At 47.5% G+C, this 19,265-nt stretch overlaps 1 protein-coding gene across 5 annotated transcripts in view; it reads right to left on the bottom strand.

The window, feature by feature from the left end:
• Window positions 1–256: 256 nt before the first annotated feature.
• The window catches only part of MEAF6 (MYST/Esa1 associated factor 6), a 34,020-nt gene continuing 15,011 nt past the window's right edge, over window positions 257–19,265 (bottom strand). The window contains exons 5-8 of one of the 5 annotated variants that reach the window (XR_005530538.1): window positions 14,365–14,557; window positions 10,012–10,069; window positions 9,358–9,391; window positions 7,132–8,730 (exon numbers count right to left, since the gene is read on the bottom strand). Coding sequence is in view for 4 of the 5 variants with exons in the window: in XM_039244466.1 (XP_039100397.1) it covers window positions 11,689–11,842; window positions 14,365–14,557 (347 nt within the window). In the remaining variant the exon portion in view is untranslated. Of the gene's footprint in view, window positions 709–7,131; window positions 8,731–9,357; window positions 9,392–10,011; window positions 10,070–10,174; window positions 10,205–11,457; window positions 11,843–14,364; window positions 14,558–19,265 lie in introns of those variants that run through there. The other 4 variants (XM_039244468.1, XM_039244469.1, XM_039244470.1 and 1 more) reach the window with 4 other exon arrangements.

The following is a 19,265-nucleotide window of genomic DNA, read 5'->3' as shown; positions in this document are numbered from 1 at the left end:
GAAGCCAGCCAGGAATATTTTTTCTTTTTCTTTTTTTTCCCCAGATGAATAAATGAGACATAAATGTTAAATATTTATTTTTGAAAAAAATTTTAATGTTTATTTTTGAGAGAGACAAGAGACAGAAAGCACAAGCGGAGGAGGGGCAGAGAGAGAGACACACACACAGAATCTGAAGCAGGCTCTGGGCTCTGAGTTGTCAGCACAGAGCCCAATGCGGGGCTTGAACCCACAGGCTGTGACATCATGACCTGGGCCGAAGGTGGACACTTACCCGACTGAGCCACCCAGGCGCCCCTAAACTTTAAATATTTCAAGTGAAAAGCTGGGCTGTCAAATGATCCCCAAACAAACACTATCAGCAGGGCAAAATGGAAAAATAGTTTGAATAATTCTATATTTGGACATCTCACCTAATTTGTACTTATTGTTTATGAAGCTTTTATAGTATCTATTTTTTTTTAGAAATTGCTCTAGCTCAGAACAGCTGTGCAGCCTGTTGAGGAAGTGATCACACTGGCCATCTCCCTGCACATTAGGCCCTCACTCCATTCTTCACCCTGAACATTCTTTAGAAGCTTTCACTGGGCAGGAACCGAGGCACAGGTGGGAGGATCTCAGCAAACATTATCTCGAAGCCTCCACACCCTGCGGCGCTCTTCAAGGTGCCCCATGCCCATTGCTTCCAGCCTCTTTCGAAGGTTTTATCTGCACAAAGAAATGTCATTGCCTTATTTACAAACTATTTTTTTCCCAATCAAGTACTGTATTCCAAGATAAAAGGCTATTTATAGGCCTCTATTTCTCTGTATGGAACAGGAAGCTAAAAGACCAGCCAGTCCAGTTCATTATCAGCCACTGGCAATGCCGAGCATGGTGCCCAAGGTCCCAGACAGGAGGACAGGTTGGAGCCGGCCCTCGAGTTTGGGGCCCCTGGCTCCACACACCTGAAGAAAGAATGCCCCCAGGCACTGGTTTGCAGCAACTCTTGGGCCCGAGAGGGTGCAGAGTGGGGTGCCTTCAGCCCCGCGCCTCGCCCCCCGTTTAGGTGTACAGTGTCCACACGGGCATCCCCCAGCATGGCAGTGAAATGTTCAGCAGTGGATGCAGCAGCCGTACCCACCAAGGCCCCTCCATCTGCACACGGTGTGGAGCACGAAGGCCATGAGGCCGCAGCAGTGGCCGGGAAGGAGAAGTCGGGTGCCCACGCCCCTCTTCTCACCCAGCCAGCTAGCTGTCCGTAGACGTGAGGGCTCACATTTGGCCCTTGGCTGGAGCTGAAAACTCTTGATTTGCTGCTTGTGCTTTTGGGGGGAGGGGGGGAGGGTCCTACAGGCAGCAGGTCCAGGCTGGGGGTGGCTCATGTCAGGAGGCTGTGCCCGGCCCTGCTGGCTCACTGACGGCACCAACCAGGACAGCAGGGCCCACAAGGCAGGTGCCAGCTGAGGCCGGGCTCTGGCACAGATTGAGTCAGTCCAGGGCCCTGATGGCCTGCGCTTGCATCCAGCATGGCTGCGCCTGCCATCCAGGGCCCGGAGCTGCCCCCCGCAGGGCCTCTTTCTCAATCTGGCCGCCAGGCCCAATGCCCAGGATGCTCTTTTCCCATGACTTGGGCTGTAACTGCAAAGCTCTCCGCACCGCCTCCTGCACTGCCAGCTGAAGCACCTTTCCTCACAAGGCCTCAGTGTTCCCACCTGTAAAAGGGGCACAATGATCCCCACATCCCTCTAGACTGAGGAGTGGATACCTCAGTTTGTGTGGTACCAGTCATGCGGCCCTGGGCTGCTCACTTCCCTCAGCTCCCTAGCTTGCCTCACAAGATGGTTGTAAGGTTCCCACAGGCTCGTGGGAAGGAGAGGGTGGCATGGAGAGCAACTGATCCTGAGACAGAAGTTCAAGCCACCCAGGCGTAGAGAGGATCAAAGTCAGGTGGCTGCCCCGCGTGTGCCCTTTCCTCCTCTGCCTTCCTGGTTCTCGGAGGGGAAATCAGCGAGTATGCAAATCCTTGCATTGTTGGGAAATGGTCCTGGGGAGCTCCAGGGGCTGGACTCTTGCCAGCCCTTCCCGAACCCCCTCCCACGGGTCCCCCACCTCACCCTGGGTTCTTGCCAGGCCCCGAGTCTCCTGGCAAGCTGTCTCAGGGTGGGCTAACCCTGCTGGGGGCACAGGGTGACTACAGAAACCTTAGCCTCCCTGGCACAGAATGACCTGGCCCCGAACAAACGGATGAGAGTTCCCGAACAAACAGATGAGAGTCCCTGCCCATCCCACTTTGTTAGCCCAAGGAAAATCCAGTGGTCCCTGAAGAGCTGGTGAACTTCCAAGGCTCCAGGGGAGTACCTGGCTCTTCCGAGCTGCCCACACCCAGCACTGCTAGCACCGCAGACATTGCTGGTCTCCCTAGGGCGGTGTGGGGCAGTGGCTGAGAAGAGGCCACCGCTTACCATGCAGCTGCCACTTCCTTCCCCCATGCCTCCTCCCCTACAGAAAAGGGCAGGACCCCCGGCCCAGAAGGAAGCGGGTGGGCAGGCCTCCATCAGAGAAACTGGGTTTCAGAGAAACACAAATCTAGGAGGTGGGTGTGGGGAGTGGGCCCGGCTGGTCCCTGGGGGCTTCTGCCCCCCCAAACAAGGCAGTCGCGGGATCCTAGCCCTCTTTCTCTAGGGCTTCTCAAATCTCAAATCCCAAATCTCCGGCTCATTTCTTCCTCCCTAGACCATAGCAGAGTGGGTGGAGTAGAGAGTGGTGAGTAAGAGCCTGTGCAGGGGACCTCCTTGTTCATGGGAAGGGTGTGGGAGATTTGGCTGAAATAGACAGGAAGTAAAGGCCTACAATTAAGGAAACTCAAGCCATCCCAGGCCAGGGTATGTAAATCCTCCCAGCTAGTTCCTGGATGGGGAGGTGGCCCCAGGCTGTCATCCTAGGATGTGGCCTCCTGAAGCCCATCTCAAGGCAGCTGCTGGCCATCATAAGTTGTTCACCCATTTAAGAAATGGCTGCAGAGCCAGGTGGAAGGGCAGGGTCAGGCCACGCATACCCACCCACACTGACTCGGGCATGTTGCTGGCTCTGGGGAGGGTCCAGTGGCTCAGATTCTGGCTGCTCTCCAGAGAAGAGCCCCTCTGGAAGCCCGGGGTGCTCCTGGTGCTCTGCCTGCCACCTGCTGGCAAGTCCTGGTACAACTGTCTGTGCAGCAGGTGTGGCTGGGCCCTCACGCCCACCAGCACTGGCCTGACCGAAATGTCGAGAGACAAGCATCTTCAATAGGATCTGAAAACAAGAATCTAAAGAAGGTAGGTAATATGGAAAGTGCTGAGGCAAAAATGGGAATTTTTTTTTTTAATGCTTTTTCCTTTTTCTTTTGGTAATGCTAATTTTGGGGATACCGCAAGTGGGGGAGGGGCAGAGAGAGGGGGGATAAAGGATCCTAAGCAGGCTATGCGCTGACAGCAGTAAGCCAGATGTGACGCTCAAGCTCATGAACTGAGATCATGACCTGAGCCGAAGTCGGACGCTCAACCGACTGAGCCATCCAGGTGCCTCCCCCACAGCTTTTTTTTAAATGTAAGCTCTATGCCCAATGTGGGGCTTGAACTCAGGCCCCTGAGATCAGGAGTCAGGTCTACCAAGTGAGCCAGCCAGGTGCCCCCCAAATGGGGATTTTTAATGGCACCTGCAGCTCCACCGTGCAAAACACCACCAGAGGTCACGGTCACGCCTTCTACAAAACTTGAAAGCTCCAGAAAATTCCAACTGCTATGGGTAACATATTACCCAAGAAAAATCCTCAGGGACTGGAGGAATAAGGAAAGGAGAAGGAGAAAAAAAAAATACATGTTTTCATATTTGAAAAGCGGCCAGGGCGATAAAAATCGCCATGAGACCCGTGTTTGAACCCCTTGACACGTTCTCTACAGCTCGGCCATCCAGCCGCTGAGAATCATATTTGCAAAATGTAAGGTGCCATGACACTGCCCAAAATGGCAAAAGAGGAGAAAGAGCACTCATGCCATCAGTAGACCGGTTACACAGTTTGGTGTAAGCATAGCTGTGTTACTAGATGAAAAACATATGCTACCAGTTTTGTAAAAGCCACAGGCATGTGTGTGAATGAGCTCCTTTGGAAGGGCATGCAAGGAACTGCCTCTGGGAAGGACAGCTGGCCGCTGAGGGGCAGGTGGACTTTTTTCCCTGACCCTACTCCAGTACTATCTGAATGTATGTCGTTTGCATGTATTACTTATTCAAATGAAGTATTTTAAAGCCTGAGGAAGGGACAGAAGTCAGTTATGGGGGTGGGGGTGGGGATCTGAGGATGGGTAGTATGGCCAGTGCGGGGGTCAGTGGGGGGGGGGGGTCTCTAAAGTTTATTCTTGAACATGAACAGTCAACACTTAAGGCACACATACCCCTAACTGCCTGTTTGGAAGATCAGAATGGTTGAATGTCAGCAACTGCTTGCAGTTCAACTGAACAATTGTAAATTATCTACATGTACTAATAAATATTTATGTAGACTGTGTAACACATTCAAAGTGAGGGCTAAAAAAGGCTGAGCCAGAAAATAAATACACATCGCAGGCCGGATGTATTCTTCCCACCTGCCACGGGGCCGTCCTCCACACCCTCCTTCCTGGCGACCATCGCCCCACGCTGGGCTCAGACTCCACACCACCACCCGTCTCAGCGGTGAAAACTTTTACTCTGCAAAAGCAGTTTTCCAAACAAAGTGAAAGCAGTTTCAAATTGTGAGCTTATCGCCTAGAAAATTCAGATGTGAGAACGTTTACATGAACGCGGGAATGAGGATCCCAATTCCTTCCCACTCTCTCTGTGTCTTCAGGGCACATCGCCTCTCTGGGCATTGAGGACACCAACCTGGGAGGGGGGTGCCCATGGGCACAAGGAAGCAAGAGCCCACTCTTTCCATACTGCACCAGGGCAGTGGCCCTGGGGTTGGGCCTCAGAGGTGCATTTTTACACGTAGTGATTGATGCCTCAGTAATGTGGAGTGAGGCTCAGGGGCAGAGCAATCAGAATAAAAGCAAAAAGAAAAAAAAAACTAGGTCACAGCATGTTTTAAAGCAGCATATTTACTCCTTTCAAAGTTTGGCCATTTTAACGATGCTCAGCATCCCTCCTCATCAGGGAAATACAAATCAAAACCACACTGAGATACCACCTCACGCCAGTCAGAGAGGCTAAAATGAGCAAATCAGAGAACTCTAGATGCTGGCGAGGATGTGGAGAAACGGGCACCCTCCTACACTGTTGGTGGGAATGTAAACTGGTACAGCCCCTCTGGAAAACAGTGTGGAGGTTCCTCAGGAAACTAACAATAGAACTCCCCTATGACCCAGCAATAGCACTGCTAGGAATTTACCCAAGGGATACAGAAATGCTGAGGCATAGGAGCACATGTACCCCAATGTTCATAGCAGCACTCTCCACAATAGCTAAAACATGGAAAGAGCCTAAGTGTCCATCAACAGATGAATGGATCAAGAAGATGTGGTTTATCTATACCATGGAATACTACATGGCAATGAGAAAGAATGAAATCTGGCCATGTGCAGCAACGTGGATGGACCTTGAGGGTGTTATGCTGAGCGAAATAAGTCAGGCAGAGAAGGACAAATATCATATGTTTGCACATATAGGAGGATTAGGAGGAACTTGACGGAGGAACAAGGGGGAGAAGAAGGGGGGAAATGGTGGGGGAAAGGGAGAGAGGCAAACCATGAGAGAGGCAAACTCTTGAATGCTGACAAAAACTGAGGACTGATGGATGTGGGGGGGAGGAGGGATGGGCATGGAGGAGGACACTTGTGGGGATGAGCACCGGGTATTAAGTGGAAACTAATTTGACAATAAACTATTTGTAAAAAAAAAAAAAAAGTTTGGCCATTTTAATACTTATTTCAGTTCCCTTATTTGCCACACGGGTCAAGATGTCGAGAATACTCTCTATGGAATACTACAGAGTATTCTAGAGCACCCAAAGGCTCAATCTGTGAAAGCCCTCAGAAGGCACCCAAGACATGCATGGCAGCTCTGAAAACCCATGCGCTCAGCTCGCATGGGCCGGGTCCGAACTTGAGGCCCTTCCCTCAGACCCTCCCGTGGGCCCCAAAGAGCTGCCAGTCTTTCACTCGGTCGGGTTTTCCCTGCTCTCCTTCTTCAACCTGTGGGGTCTGATGCTATCAAGAACCTTTCTGAGTTTCAACAAACTATTTCCTCAGCCCCTGGAAGGGAATACTTAAGGCTCCCTAGCGAGCTTTGTACACACGATCTTCCGCAAGAAGACATAAAATACAACTACCAAGTGCCCAGGTTTTTAAAAATGTCTTATAAACTACCCAGAGGAGCAAAGGACAACCTCTTCCCAACGTGGAGATGAGAAGACTAAAGGCCTAAGGCAAAATACCATTCCAAACCTAAGTAACCTGGTGAAGACCTGTCTGGAAGGAAGCCTCTCTCAGGGGTCCTGGCAGCCGTTCTGATTCCGGGGTCACTGGTCCGGTGTATGTGTGTCAGACAAACTTAATAAACAGAGTTACAAAACTCACAAGCATGGGAAGCAGGACCTCTTGGGTTTTTTCCCTAAGCTTTCCCGATCTGGAGAACATAAACAGTCTCTCAGGACTTAACTATCTTCAGTCTGTGGCCCGCTTACAGGACAACCGGGAGGTCCCCCAATCAATGATTAAAACTTTATACAGAAAATAAGTATTAAGGAAGCAGCCGGCCTCTAACCATGATTTTATGTACACGTGTGTATTCACATACACGGGTTATGTTTTTAAATAATACATCTTTTTAAGCACAGTCTGACTGTGTCTCCAGCAAGTGTCAGCCTAGAAGAGTCAGAAATACGTTCAGGTTTGCTGTGTGCTTTTCCTTGGGGTCACGGCAACTGCGGAAACCCCCACCCCTCTCTTCTGGGGAAAGAGAGAAACTGACAAAGGCGGATACAGAAAGTTTCTGGTTCCCGTTGTTTTTAGTTTTACAGCTGTTCCTTTCTTTTCTGAAGGAACAATCTAAATAGAAGAAACCGTTTTCTTAAAAATGCTAACACTGGAGCCCTGTTACCAAAGACATAGCCAAAGACATCTAATTAGCCACAGAGTCAAAAAAAAAAAAAGTTTATTCAAGAACAAGACTGAAAGCTTTTGCACACCCGACAAGGTAGACTCATTTTGATAACAGATGCCATCCATATTCAGCTCTACCAATATTATCACAATGGAACATATTTTTTTTCTAACAAAGATATGGGCATAAGTCAAGGACTATGACTAAACAGCATGAAAGGAAGGGCAGGGCCCCAAATCTTATCCCATAGACTGATTCGCAACATAGGATTTCAATCAAACACTCCTAATGCAGTGGTTCGCAGCCTGGCTTCTTATCAGAATCCCAGGGACTCTTTGGAAGGAAATCCCCCAAACTAGACTGGACCCCAGTCAGAGTCTCTGGGGCGGGAGGTGGGGGGTGGGCAGGCATCGGTAGGTCATTAAGCTCCCCAGGTGATTCCAGTGAGCCGTCGAGGTAGAGCACCACTCTAGAGGCAGGTGAGAGTTCAACAGATGGGCAAGTGCCTCAGCCTAGCTGGCCTGCTGTGGGAGAGGTCCGCAGGCATCGCTGGCTCTCACGGCTCCTATCCTTCACTCTGCTCAAGAACTCCCTACGTTACCAGCTTTGGGTGCGAGTGGGAGCCTTTCCGTATGCCTTAATGCTTTTTAGAGCAAATGTTTCATCAGGCAGATACCAGCAAAGAGAGAAAAATGGGAAAGGAAATAAATTTCCATAAGGCATGATACGAATAAATAAAATAAGTGAAAAAAAAAAACCCAATCTCAGGTTTAAAAGTAAAGCATGAGAAGTCAACACCTGTGAAATTTTATTTATATAAAAGAATAAAAATATCTATCTTCAGAGGACCGATTTAAACTTCGGTTTCTCAGCTTTTCCTGTTCCTTGAACATGAAACTGCTTCCAACGCACAGAGATTTAGGATAGGTAATTATTAAATAAACACTCGTTACCTTCCCCCTGGAAAAAAAACAAAAAAACCAGAGCCAAGTTTCCCATTTTATTTATGGCAAACCAGATTACCTTCTGTTAAGAGTACTGGCAATTTCAGGAAGCGAATGATCAGATATGCCAGCAGGAAGGTATGAGCTGTACAACAGCATTACAAAAAGTCCCAAAAGAAAAGAAGATGATAAAAACAATAGAAAAATAAGAAAACGCAAACAAAATACGAAAATGCCAGATATTTACAGCCTCCTTCTGAACTGTGCCCTATGTTCTACTTTCAGCATAAAACAAAGCCAGAAAAACATTTCTCGATGGGTATCACAGACGACAAAGCTGGTGCCAGCCAGTGTAGGGGGTGGGGGCTGTGGGGGGGGGGGGAGGAGACACTCATTCCAAGAAGGGAGAAATGCACAGTTAGCAACTTGCTGGAATTATAACCAGGGCTCGGTCTTCTTGCAGTTCTGTTACTAAAAATGACACAAGGTAAACGATCCAATGTGGTCTTACAGAAATGACTTGTCACCACGGTTCAGAACAAACAATTCAAAGTCACAGGCACTGGGTCTGGGAAAGCAGAGGTGGACGGCCGCGCACTCAGGTGAGGGATATTTATCTTTGTGAGGTGGGAGGAGGGAAGCAGGGCTCTATAGCCTGGAAGCTTCTGCACTAACGAGTCTTCTAATAGTCCTGAAGAGAGAAAAACAAAGTCCCAACTTACCCTCAGCAGAACATTAGTTTGAACCTAAGGGGAAAAAAAAAACACCTCACTCATAAAGAATCCTGCTAGGGGCTTGCTCTGTAGCCAAAGATTCTACTTCAAATGTACCAGGCAATACTTCACATCTGAAAATGGCTTGTCTCCCAAGTCCATGGAGGGACTGAAACATCAATTCTGCCCTTATCAGGCCCCCTGAGCTGCCCAGAGAAAGAAAAACAACAAAGAAACAAACAAACAACCCCCGCCCAAACCCTAGTATTAATTCATTCTTTAATCAAAAGGACTTTTCAGGAAAAATGTGTGGCCCCTTTTCTCTATCCAAAATACAAAAGAAAGTAAGTAACACCTACAAGTTGAAGTGTACCCAAATGGATACCCCAGCCTTCAAAATGGGAGCTGCAACCCGAGAGAGAGAGAGAGAGAGAGAGAGAGAGAGAGAGAGAGAGAGAGAGAGAGAAAGAGAGAGAGAGAGAGAGAGAGAAAGTGAGAGAGAGTGAGCAAGCGCACAAACAGGAGCACTCGGGCTCTGAGGACGAACACACAGTTCTAATCTACAAAATTACCAGCCTCTCTGAAATGGTCTGGCTGATACTTACAGCTCGTGGTTTTTTGTTTAACTTCAGATCAATCCTGCGATAGAAAAGATAAAAGATATTTGCATTTTAATTTACAGAAAAAGGGGCCAGGAATCAGCTACTGCATAGGGCAAAGCTATAACAAAGACTATTTGGTTAAGTAAAGTCCACATTCTTCATTAGACTATGTCATATTTAGCTGTTTACCCAGATATTATTAAGCAAGTATTTAAAAACACAGCCAGAGACTCTTGCCGCAAGGCAAACTTAGATGACAAAAAGAAATATGCAGCAGTTACGAAAGCCATAAAAATTTAACACTATTCAAAACTAGGCGTTAAAGAGAGAGGATTAAGAAGGCATGCTCTATGTAACGTGTTAGCTCTGTAACTCTATCAGCTGATAATCACTGACACACGTAATGATTAGCAACAGGAAAGAGACTAGGAGTTTGTATTTCTGGGCATGAAACACAAAAGAAATTAAACAAATTTCAAGTTTTAAATCTTTCCAAAGCAAAATATCAAGGTCTTAACTATTAATCTCCTTACGAAGCAAAGCCAGAAAATCAATTTAAATGTGAATTAAAGTAAAGGTTATCTACTTTTAAAGACATTACAATGCATAAAAGTGAAGTTTACTTAATTTTGCTTAAGTTATTAAATAAAATGTTACCTCCATCACGTTTTTCTGTTTTTAAAAAAAACTTCCCAGCCTAACCTAATATACATACCTACAATTAAACAGATAAACTATGGGTTAGAAAGGTCTCAAAAACGCATATCGGTCTCTACACACTAAACAACACAGCACAAATACTAATTCGAATCAAACTTACTCAAAGTCATAATCAAACATGCCAGACGGGCTGAGGGGCAGCATTTGAAAGGAAGAAAGCAATAGAAATTAATATACTAATTGAATAAATTAGTTGATTAGCCACCCTAGCAAGACTTGTAGAAACAAAATCAGCTTTCAGAATCTTAAGCCATAAAGTTTCAAACATCAAAGAACCCAAGACTTTGTGGTGGGGTGAGTCCCTTCCCTCCTGGATGTCGTACCAGAACAGACTATGAAAAAGGCAAAGTTATTTCATTAGGAAATGAGGTGACTGCAGGCCCTCTATTAGCTGCCAGACTCAGAGTTAGAACTTGTAAAATATTTAACTGTCATGAAGAATATAAATAGGGCATTAGAAGAAATGGAGAAAGAAGGGTTTAGTCATATAACAAAAGGTGCTTCGAAGACAGCACTAATGATTCAGCGCAATATACTCTGACCAACGTAAGAGAGAAAAACTTTATACGCTTTTGAAAACAGAATGCATTTTGCAACTCGGAACTCAAGTTCTATGTGGGAGGCGTGGCCGGCGGCCCTGGTTCTCTTTCTGCAGCATTCATCCTAGTGGCCAAGGGTCAAGTGAAGCGCCTCAGTGCTAGGCCTGCTCCAGAAACTGCAGGGCCAGGGTTTAGAACACCCAAACTGACAGCCCCCCTACCAAAACAAAGGCGAGCTGATCTCCCGCAGCCCCCCAGCCCCAGGGATCTGCAAGGGAACCGCGCAGGGCAGGAGGCTGCGCGGGCCGCTGCTGCAAACAGACCACAGTCCGGGCAGGCCTCCAAGGCAAACATGAACCCTGAGCAGGATGCCAGCTCCTTGGCTGCCGTGACACCTTTCACACCGCAGGTAGTTGCTGGAACAATATGCAAAATGCTGTATTTCCCTCTGAGCCCATGTTTGCAAGAGTGAAGCTGGAAGAAAGCATAACTTCAGTGTCCCGTATGGCATGTGGGAAAGGGTACACGGTGTACCGACCAGGAACTATCGAAAACCTAACCCTCGGCCTCACTTCATTTTGCTCGCAAGTTAAAGTGGACTGTACCCGCCTAACCAAAACTCTGCAAACTACCTGGGAGAATTCTAGGGTCCTGTCTAGTAGTAAAAACCTGTAAGAGCAGCTGTTAGTTAGCATCGCGACTTTTTCCCTTACCGCCACTGGGGCTTACTGTTCAGATGTTATGTAAAATGTAAGGATTCAGACCAAGGTGATCATTGGTGAATGCTACAAATCATGCGATAACTGTTCATATTTCTAAGGAGGACAAATCCAAAAGTTATTCCTTTTTGCTGAACTTCCATATTTATTTCTGCTTTGCTTTACTCACCGCTAAACAGCGCCTGGCGCACAGCGAGTGCTCAGGCACTTGCTGAAATAACTTACGACTGACTTCATCTGAGTATGTGGGGGGCGGGGGCTGGCACGTTGGCGGGAGAAACAAGTACCATTCGGGGTGCAAACGTGCAAATGTGTATGAGGCACTCCGCCCCGAACCCCACCGGGGCAGACACTAGTCAGGGGACAAAGGGTCTGGACACTTCCTGACCGAAGACGGCAGGAATCTGAGAACTTAACTGGCCGCTGAGATGCCACTCCGGTGCGCCGAACCTGTTCACACAGAAAGAAGGCACGTCAGCTCCACTCTGCTCCCCTGGGGCAGGTAAGCGCCTACAGCCAAAGGGAGGAGGTCGGCCAGATGTCAAACCGGGAAGATGACAAACGGCCCCGGCTTTTCAGACCAAAAATGTCATTTGCGAAAGCAATAACTAACATCAAAGATCTTTATAAATCCTAGTATTTATAGGAACGGCAGGGAGACGTGCTGTTCCTATGGAAATCTACTAGGGACCTGCAGGAGGAAAGTGAAGTTCACGCTTGCTTCCCGTTTATCAGTCAGCTGATCATGGCATTAAAACCAGGGAAGGATAGGGGCGCCTGGGTGGCTTAGTCGGTTAAGCGTCCGACTTTCGCTTAGGTCATGATCTCGCGGTTCGTGGGTTCGAGCCCCGTGTCGGGCTCTGTGCTGACTGCCAGCTCAGAGCCTGGAGCCTGTTTCAGTCTGACTCCCTCTCTCTCTGACCCTCCCCTGCTCACGCGGTCTCTCTCTCTCCTAGAAATAAAACAAAAACAAAAACAAAAAACCAGGGAAGGGTTAGCTACAACAAACTGGAGCTATCTATCATATCACGAGTGGACAAAACATCCCAGAAACTTCCAAGGAATCTTCCCCCTATGCTAGACACTGTGAAGCACGAAAAAAAAATTACTTTAAAATGCCACTGGAGTAAATTTCATAAAAGCAACACAGAGCAAGCACGACGTTTAATTATTTAGACAATTTAAAGAAATATTTTAAGAGTATGGTTCCCTCAGGGGGCCTGGGTGGCTCAGTGGGTTGAGCATCTGATTCTTTTGATTTCTGCTCAGGTCATGATCCCAAGGACATGGAATCAAGTCCTGCATCAGGCTCTGCACTGAGCATGGAGCCTGCTTAAGAGTCTCACTCCTACCTCTCATCCCTCCCCTCCCCTCTCCATGTGCTCTCTAAAAAAAAAAAATCATGGCTCCCTGCTACCGTTTGGGATCAGCTAGCATCAGTCCTATCCCAGTGACTCTCCAGCCTATAACCTTACACACAAAAAAAAGATAAGCAATTTTTGCTTTTGTCACTGCAGCCACGAGATTGGCATAGTGATTTTTGGTTTGCAGGAAAGTGCTAAGCAGCAGTCTTGACCCACTATCTGGAGGAAATAAGATTTCTGCACTCTAAAAACCACCACCACCATTGACAGGAAAATTTCTCAAAAGGATTAAAGAATCTCTTGACACCTAGGAGGCTGAAACCAGTTTAAGGTCATTCTACATCATCCCTACGCGCCATGACCACAAAGCTAACAATGTGACCACCTTGGGTGCGTGAAGGAACGGCCTCTGCGTCTGTGGAACAACTCAGCCCAGGAGCACCCTGGGGGGCGGGAACCCCACCCTTTCCTTGCTCTCCCCCTTTCATCTCAGTTGGCAGGCGCCTGGGTGGCTCAGTCGGTTAAGCGCCCGACTTTGGTTCGGGTCTTGATCTCATGAGTTTGTGAGTTTGAGCCTCGCATCAGGCTCTGTGCTGGCAGCTCAGAGCCTGCTTTGGATTCTGTGTCTCCCTCTCTCTCTCTGCCCCTCCCCTGCTTGTACTGTTTCTGTCTCTCTCAAAAATAAATAAAAACATTAAAAAAAAAAGTATATATATATATATATATATATGCAGGCTCCAAGAGGAGCAGAACAAAAGCCAGCCTGTCGATTCCTGGTTTTTGTGCTTCCCAGAAGAGTTGAGGTCAGGGCAAGATTCTTCACTCTAGAAACTATGCCATTACCCTCTCTGAGTACAGCTGTTTAATTTCCAATTATCTGAGTCAAGAGGCCCCAGGATTATCCTGCAAACCCCAGGCAGAGGGAATGTGAAAATCTTCTCTGGGTGCCACCTGACTCTCTGTGCACCGATGTATACCTTCCTCATTACACACTGTAAAAACGAAGGAAACCGAAAGACATCCCCACCCCACATACACGGTGGACATACACTCTCTAGAAAGGCACTCTCTTATTTTACAGACTTTATATTACACCTCTCCGATACCTGAAATCAGCATATTAGAGAGATATATAACAGAAATCATTAGCAATCAAAAAACTTATATTTAAAGAGAAAAAAAGGCAGGTCAGATCAGCTCTCCCCCTCCCCAAGGGAATAAGTGTAGGCAGGGACCAGGATTAAGAGCAAAAGACTTTCTCCCCTTTTCCAGCTTCCCGACAGGTACTAGTGGCACAGACTCCATTTCTACTTCCCCACTGCTCTTCTAAAAGGATTCCAAATTCACCGCATTAAACGAAGTTTTTACAGAATGAAATTCTACACTTGGAACAGAGAGGTCTTCCTTCATGGTTACTCTAAGTGCCCACCAATCCCTCCCCTGGAGAAAACTTCTATTTCATTTGGACCAGAGCAATCTCTTCCCAACTGCAACAGAGAGAGGGCACCAGTCCTGAAGAGCTGGGGGGGCCGGGCTGGCGGGGGGGGGGGGGGGGGGGGGGGGGGGGGGGGGGGGGGGGGGGGGGGGGGGGGGGGGGGGGGGGGGGGGGGGGGGGGGGGGGGGGGGGGGGGGGGGGGGGGGGGGGGGGGGGAGGCCCCTGCCACTGACCTGTGCCGGTTTTTATTCTTTCGTTTTTTATGGCTGCTGTGATGACTCCCTGAGGAAGTAGAAGAAGCAGCCTTCTGAGGCTTCACTCCCTGCACAGATCCATCCAGATCCTCGGGGTCCTCCTGGCTCGGCTCATTTTCCTGATTGTGGAAGTCTGGAGAAGTATCGCTTTCCGTCCCGCTTCCCGGCTCCCCTGGAGGGAATAAGCACAGGTCCCGGCAGCCGGGTCAGCACGCCCCAGGCGGTCTGCCAGGCAACCAGGAAAGGGGTTTTTGGAGGAGCACTGATATACAGGAAGAGAGACTCTTTCTCCCCCAAAAGGGCCAGACATTCTAGCTGCCAGGAAAATACTTGCCGACAGATGAGTTATGGACAGTGAAAGTGTCAAAGTTACAGACTTCCTGAACTAGAAGGCATCTGAGACACTGTAACCAGAAGCAGCTTTTCTAAGCACTGCTGGGAGATGGCACCCTATAACTGGGAGTTACTTAAACAGAATCCACTAACGGGATTAATAAGTATACAAGAAGCCTGGGTTCCTTCCCCAAACCGTACAGGAATCCTGTCTATCAAGAAAGAGGGCTCTGGGCGCCTGGGTGGCTCAGTCAGTTAGGCATCCGACCCTTGGTTTCAGCTCAGGTCATGATCTGCATCCGACCCTTGGTTTCAGCTCGTCATGATCTCCTTGGGTTCCAGCATCAGACTCTGCACTGACAGTGTGGAGCCCGCTTAAGATTCTCTCTCTCTCTCTCTCTCTCTCTCTCTCTCTGCCCTCTTCCCACCCCCGCCTGAGCTCTTGCTCTCAGTCTCAAAATAAGTAAATAAAAAGGAAAGGGGGTGCAAGAGGACAGGAGCCCCATTACTCTGAGAAGTCTTAATAATAGTATTTAAAAAGCGCTAATAAGGGGCACCTCGGTGGCTCAGTTGGTTAAGCATCTGGTGCTTGGTTTTGGCTCATGATCTCATGGTTCATGAGTTCAAGTCCCGTGTCGGGATCCAAGCTGACAGTGCGGAGCCTGCTTAGGTTTCTCTCTCTCTCTCTCTCTCTCTCTCCCCCCCTCCCTCTCTCAAAATAAATACACTTTAAAAATAAATAAAGTGGTAAGAATATTCTTATATTCTTCAGTGGATACATAGTCCCAATTTTAAAACATCCTTTATGTATAGTAAGTAAGCAAATTCAAAAACATTCTGCATAAACATTTACTTATTTATTTATTTTGAGAGAGACAGAAAGGGAGAGAGAAAATCCCAAGCGGGCTTCGTGCTGTCAGTACAGCCCAATGCAGGGCTTGAACTCACAAACCGTGAGATCAGGACCTGAGCCAAAATCAATAGTCAGACGTTTAACCAACTGAGCCACCCGGGTGCCCCATGAATATATACTTTTAAGAATAACTGTATATATACTCTGGCAAATGTCTACCTGTTGTTTTCCTGAAAGGAATTTCTTGAAAACTCAATAGATAAGGATGGAAGAATACTTCCACTTTACTAAACTACTGAAGGATCCTAAGTATGTACACAGTTTCTTGTTTTAAATTTGTATTTATTTTTTGTACACTGTTTGTACAAATTGTCAAGAGGGGTCTGTGGACAGCAAGACCGGACCCCAGTTTTCTTCCTTTTGTATCTTGTATTATGAACTGTTGGGAAGGGATTTCTTTTTTTTTTTTTAATGTTTTATTTATTTCTAGGAGAGAGATAGAGACAGCATGAGCAGGGGAGGGTCAGAGAGAGAGGGAGTCACAGACTGAAACAGGCTCCAGGTTCTGAGCTGGCAGTCAGCACAAAGCCCAAACCCACGAACCGCAAGATCATGACCTAAGCGAAAGTTGGACGCATAACCGACTAGGCCACCCAGGCACCCCAGGAAGGGATTTCAAATTGAGTAGTACATGGGTACAAGAAGAAGAAAAAGAAAAAAAAAAATGGAACCAGATCTTAGAACTCATGAAACCCTACTGCTGAACACTTCAGGAGAGCAACAGAAGAGGGAGCTCTATGACCACGAAGCTAGAGAAACCATGCGGATGCACAGTGCTTCTAAGTTTCGGAAAACCAATTTCATATAAAGATTAGCAAACAAACATCAGAACTTACTACCCAAAACTACAGGAACCAAGACTGAGGGGTACCAGCATAAGAAAAGACATACAGATCAAAAGAAAGCAAAGTCCAATTACAAATATTTACATTTATGGTCCAGTGATTTTCACGGATGACAAGACAATTCAATGAAGAAAGTGTCGTCTTTCTGCTAAATACTGCTGGGACCAGTGGACATCACAAAGGAAAGAATGAAGTTGGAGCCCTACCTCACACCAAACACAAAACTCAAAATGTATTGCCGGCCTCAACGTAAGTAAGAGCCCAAAACCAAAACCTTTAGAACTCATCTGATTAGGCAAATGGTTCCTTTCTTTTTTTTTTTTTTTTTAATTTTTTAATGTTTTATTTATTTTTAGGAGAGAGAGAGACAGACAGCGTGAGCAGGGGAGGGTCAGAGAGGGAGGGAATCACAGAATGAAACAGGCTCCAGGCTCTGAGCTGGCAGTCAGCACAGAGCCCGACGTGGGGCTCGAACCCACGAACCGCGAGATCATGACCTAAGCGAAAGTCGGACGCTTAACCGACTAAGCCACCCAGGCGCCCCTAGGCAAATGGTTTCTTAGATAGGACCACAAAAGGAAGCACAACAAGAAAAAAAATTATGTAAATTGAACTATATTGTTTATAGAAAACTTTTGAGCCGCAAACAATATTCCAAGAAAGTAAAAAAACAAAAACAAAAACAAAACAATGCACAGAAAGGGAGGAATATTTGCAATTCATAAGATAAGATCTTTTTTTGGTGTTTCTACTTCTTTTCACAAGCTGGGAGGTGCTCTGCTGGGAATGAAACCCCAACCCACCAATGGGCGGTCAACGGATGGTTTAACCCCAGGTTCCCCGTGAACATACACTGCGTGACGGGCGAGGGGGCAGCCCCTTTCTGGCTGCACCCCGTTTCCCAGGAAAAGAGGCTCCCCGCACTGGATCTAGAGACGTTCGGTCACAATCCCGCAGGCGGCAGCTTCGCCCCACTGTCTGTTGAGTCAAGCATGTACAGCAAATCTGATAAGGCCTCATATCCAAAATATATAGAGAACTCTTAGAACGCAATAATAAAAAGATAAAAAGCCAAATTAAAAACTCGGCAAAGGATCTGCATACATTTCTCAAAAGAAGATACACAGATGGTCGATAAGCACGTGGAAAGATACTCAACCTCCTTAGCCATTAGGAAAATGTACATCTAAACCACAGAGATACCAGGAGATGAACCATAACTAGTGTTGGGGAGGATGTGGAGACACTGGAACCCTACTGCTGGGGGGAACAGAAGATGGTGCAACCATGTCGGAAACAGTCTGGCAGCCCCACCAAAAGCGGAGGAAGAGTTACCAAATGATCCAACAAGTCCATTCCTTGGTATATACTCAAGAGGAATGAACACAGGTTCACCCAAAATGTGTCATGAATATTCACAGCAGTATTACTCATAGTAGCCAAGCGACCCTTAAACTGATGAATGTCTAAATAAAGTGGCATCTCCTTGGGGCGCCTGGGTAGCTCAGTCGGTTAAGCGTCCGACCTCGGCTCAGGTCATGATCTCACGGTCTGTGGGTTCAAGCCCTGTGTCAGGCTCTGTGCTGACAGCTCGGAGCCTGGAGCCTATTTCAGGTTTTGTGTCTCCCTTGCTCTGTGCCCCTCCCCCACTCATGCTCTCCCTCTCTCAAAAACTGAATGTTAAAAAAATTTTTTTTAATTTGGTATATTCGTACAGTGCAACAGTATTCAGCATAAGAAAGAAACGTAATACTAATACAGGTTTTGTTCTGGGTTGGTTGTTTTTTTTTTCCCTCTTGGTGTGATTATAGGTTAAGAGCCTGTCATTTATAGAACTCTCGTATAATCTAGCAATCCTCCTGCTGGGTATTTAACCAGAAGAACTGAAATCAGGATTTGCAAGAGACACCTGTGCTCCCAAGTCCACGGCAGCGCTATCTGCATTCCCCAAGCTGTGGAAACAGCCTACAGGTGTGTCATGGGATGGATGCGTGGATAAAGAAATGCGGCATATCCACACAGTGGGACATATTAGCCCGCCTTGAGACAAAGAAAGGGGGCGCCTGGGGGGCTCAGTTGGGTGAGCATCTGACTTCGGCTCAGGTCAGGATCTCGTGGTTCATGGGCTGGAGCCCCACGTTGGGCTCTGTGCTGGCAGCTCAGAGCCTGGAGCCTGCTTCAGATTCTGTGTCTCCCTCTCTCTGCCCCTCCCCTGCTTACATTCTGTCTCCCTCGGTCTCTCAAAAATCAATGTAAAAAAAAAAAAAAGACAAAGAAGGAAACCCTGTCATATGCTCCAAGGCTAGTGAACCAGGAGAACGTCATGCTGCGTGAAGGAGCAGTCCCACAAGGACAAACACTGCATGATTCGATTTCGGGGAGGAGACTGGGAGAGTCAAACTCACAGAAGCAGAGAGTAGAATGGTTGCTGCCTCCAGGAGGAGGGAGAAATGGGGAGCAGAAAGTTGCAGCCAAACGACAGGATCGCTAAGGGATCGGCTGTAGGACACTGTACCAGTGGTTAACAACACTGTATCAGGCACTTAAAAGTCAGTGTGTGCTAGGAATTTACCCAAGGGATACAGAAATGCTGAGGCATAGGAGCACATGTACCCCAATGTTCATAGCAGCACTCTCAACAATAGCCAAAACAGGGGCGCCTGGGTGGCTTAGTCGGTTAAGCGTCTGACTTTCGCTCAGGTCATGATCTCGCGGTTCATGGGTTCAAGCCCCGCGTCGAGCTCTGTGCTGACTGCCAGCTCAGAGCCTGGAGCCTGTTTCAGTCTGTG

Source organism: Hyaena hyaena, unplaced genomic scaffold, assembly GCF_003009895.1.
Source record: "Hyaena hyaena isolate Hyena2069 unplaced genomic scaffold, ASM300989v1 scaffold_237, whole genome shotgun sequence".
Classification (NCBI taxonomy): Eukaryota; Metazoa; Chordata; class Mammalia; order Carnivora; family Hyaenidae; genus Hyaena; species Hyaena hyaena.
This window is presented reverse-complemented; position numbering and strand designations above follow the sequence as displayed.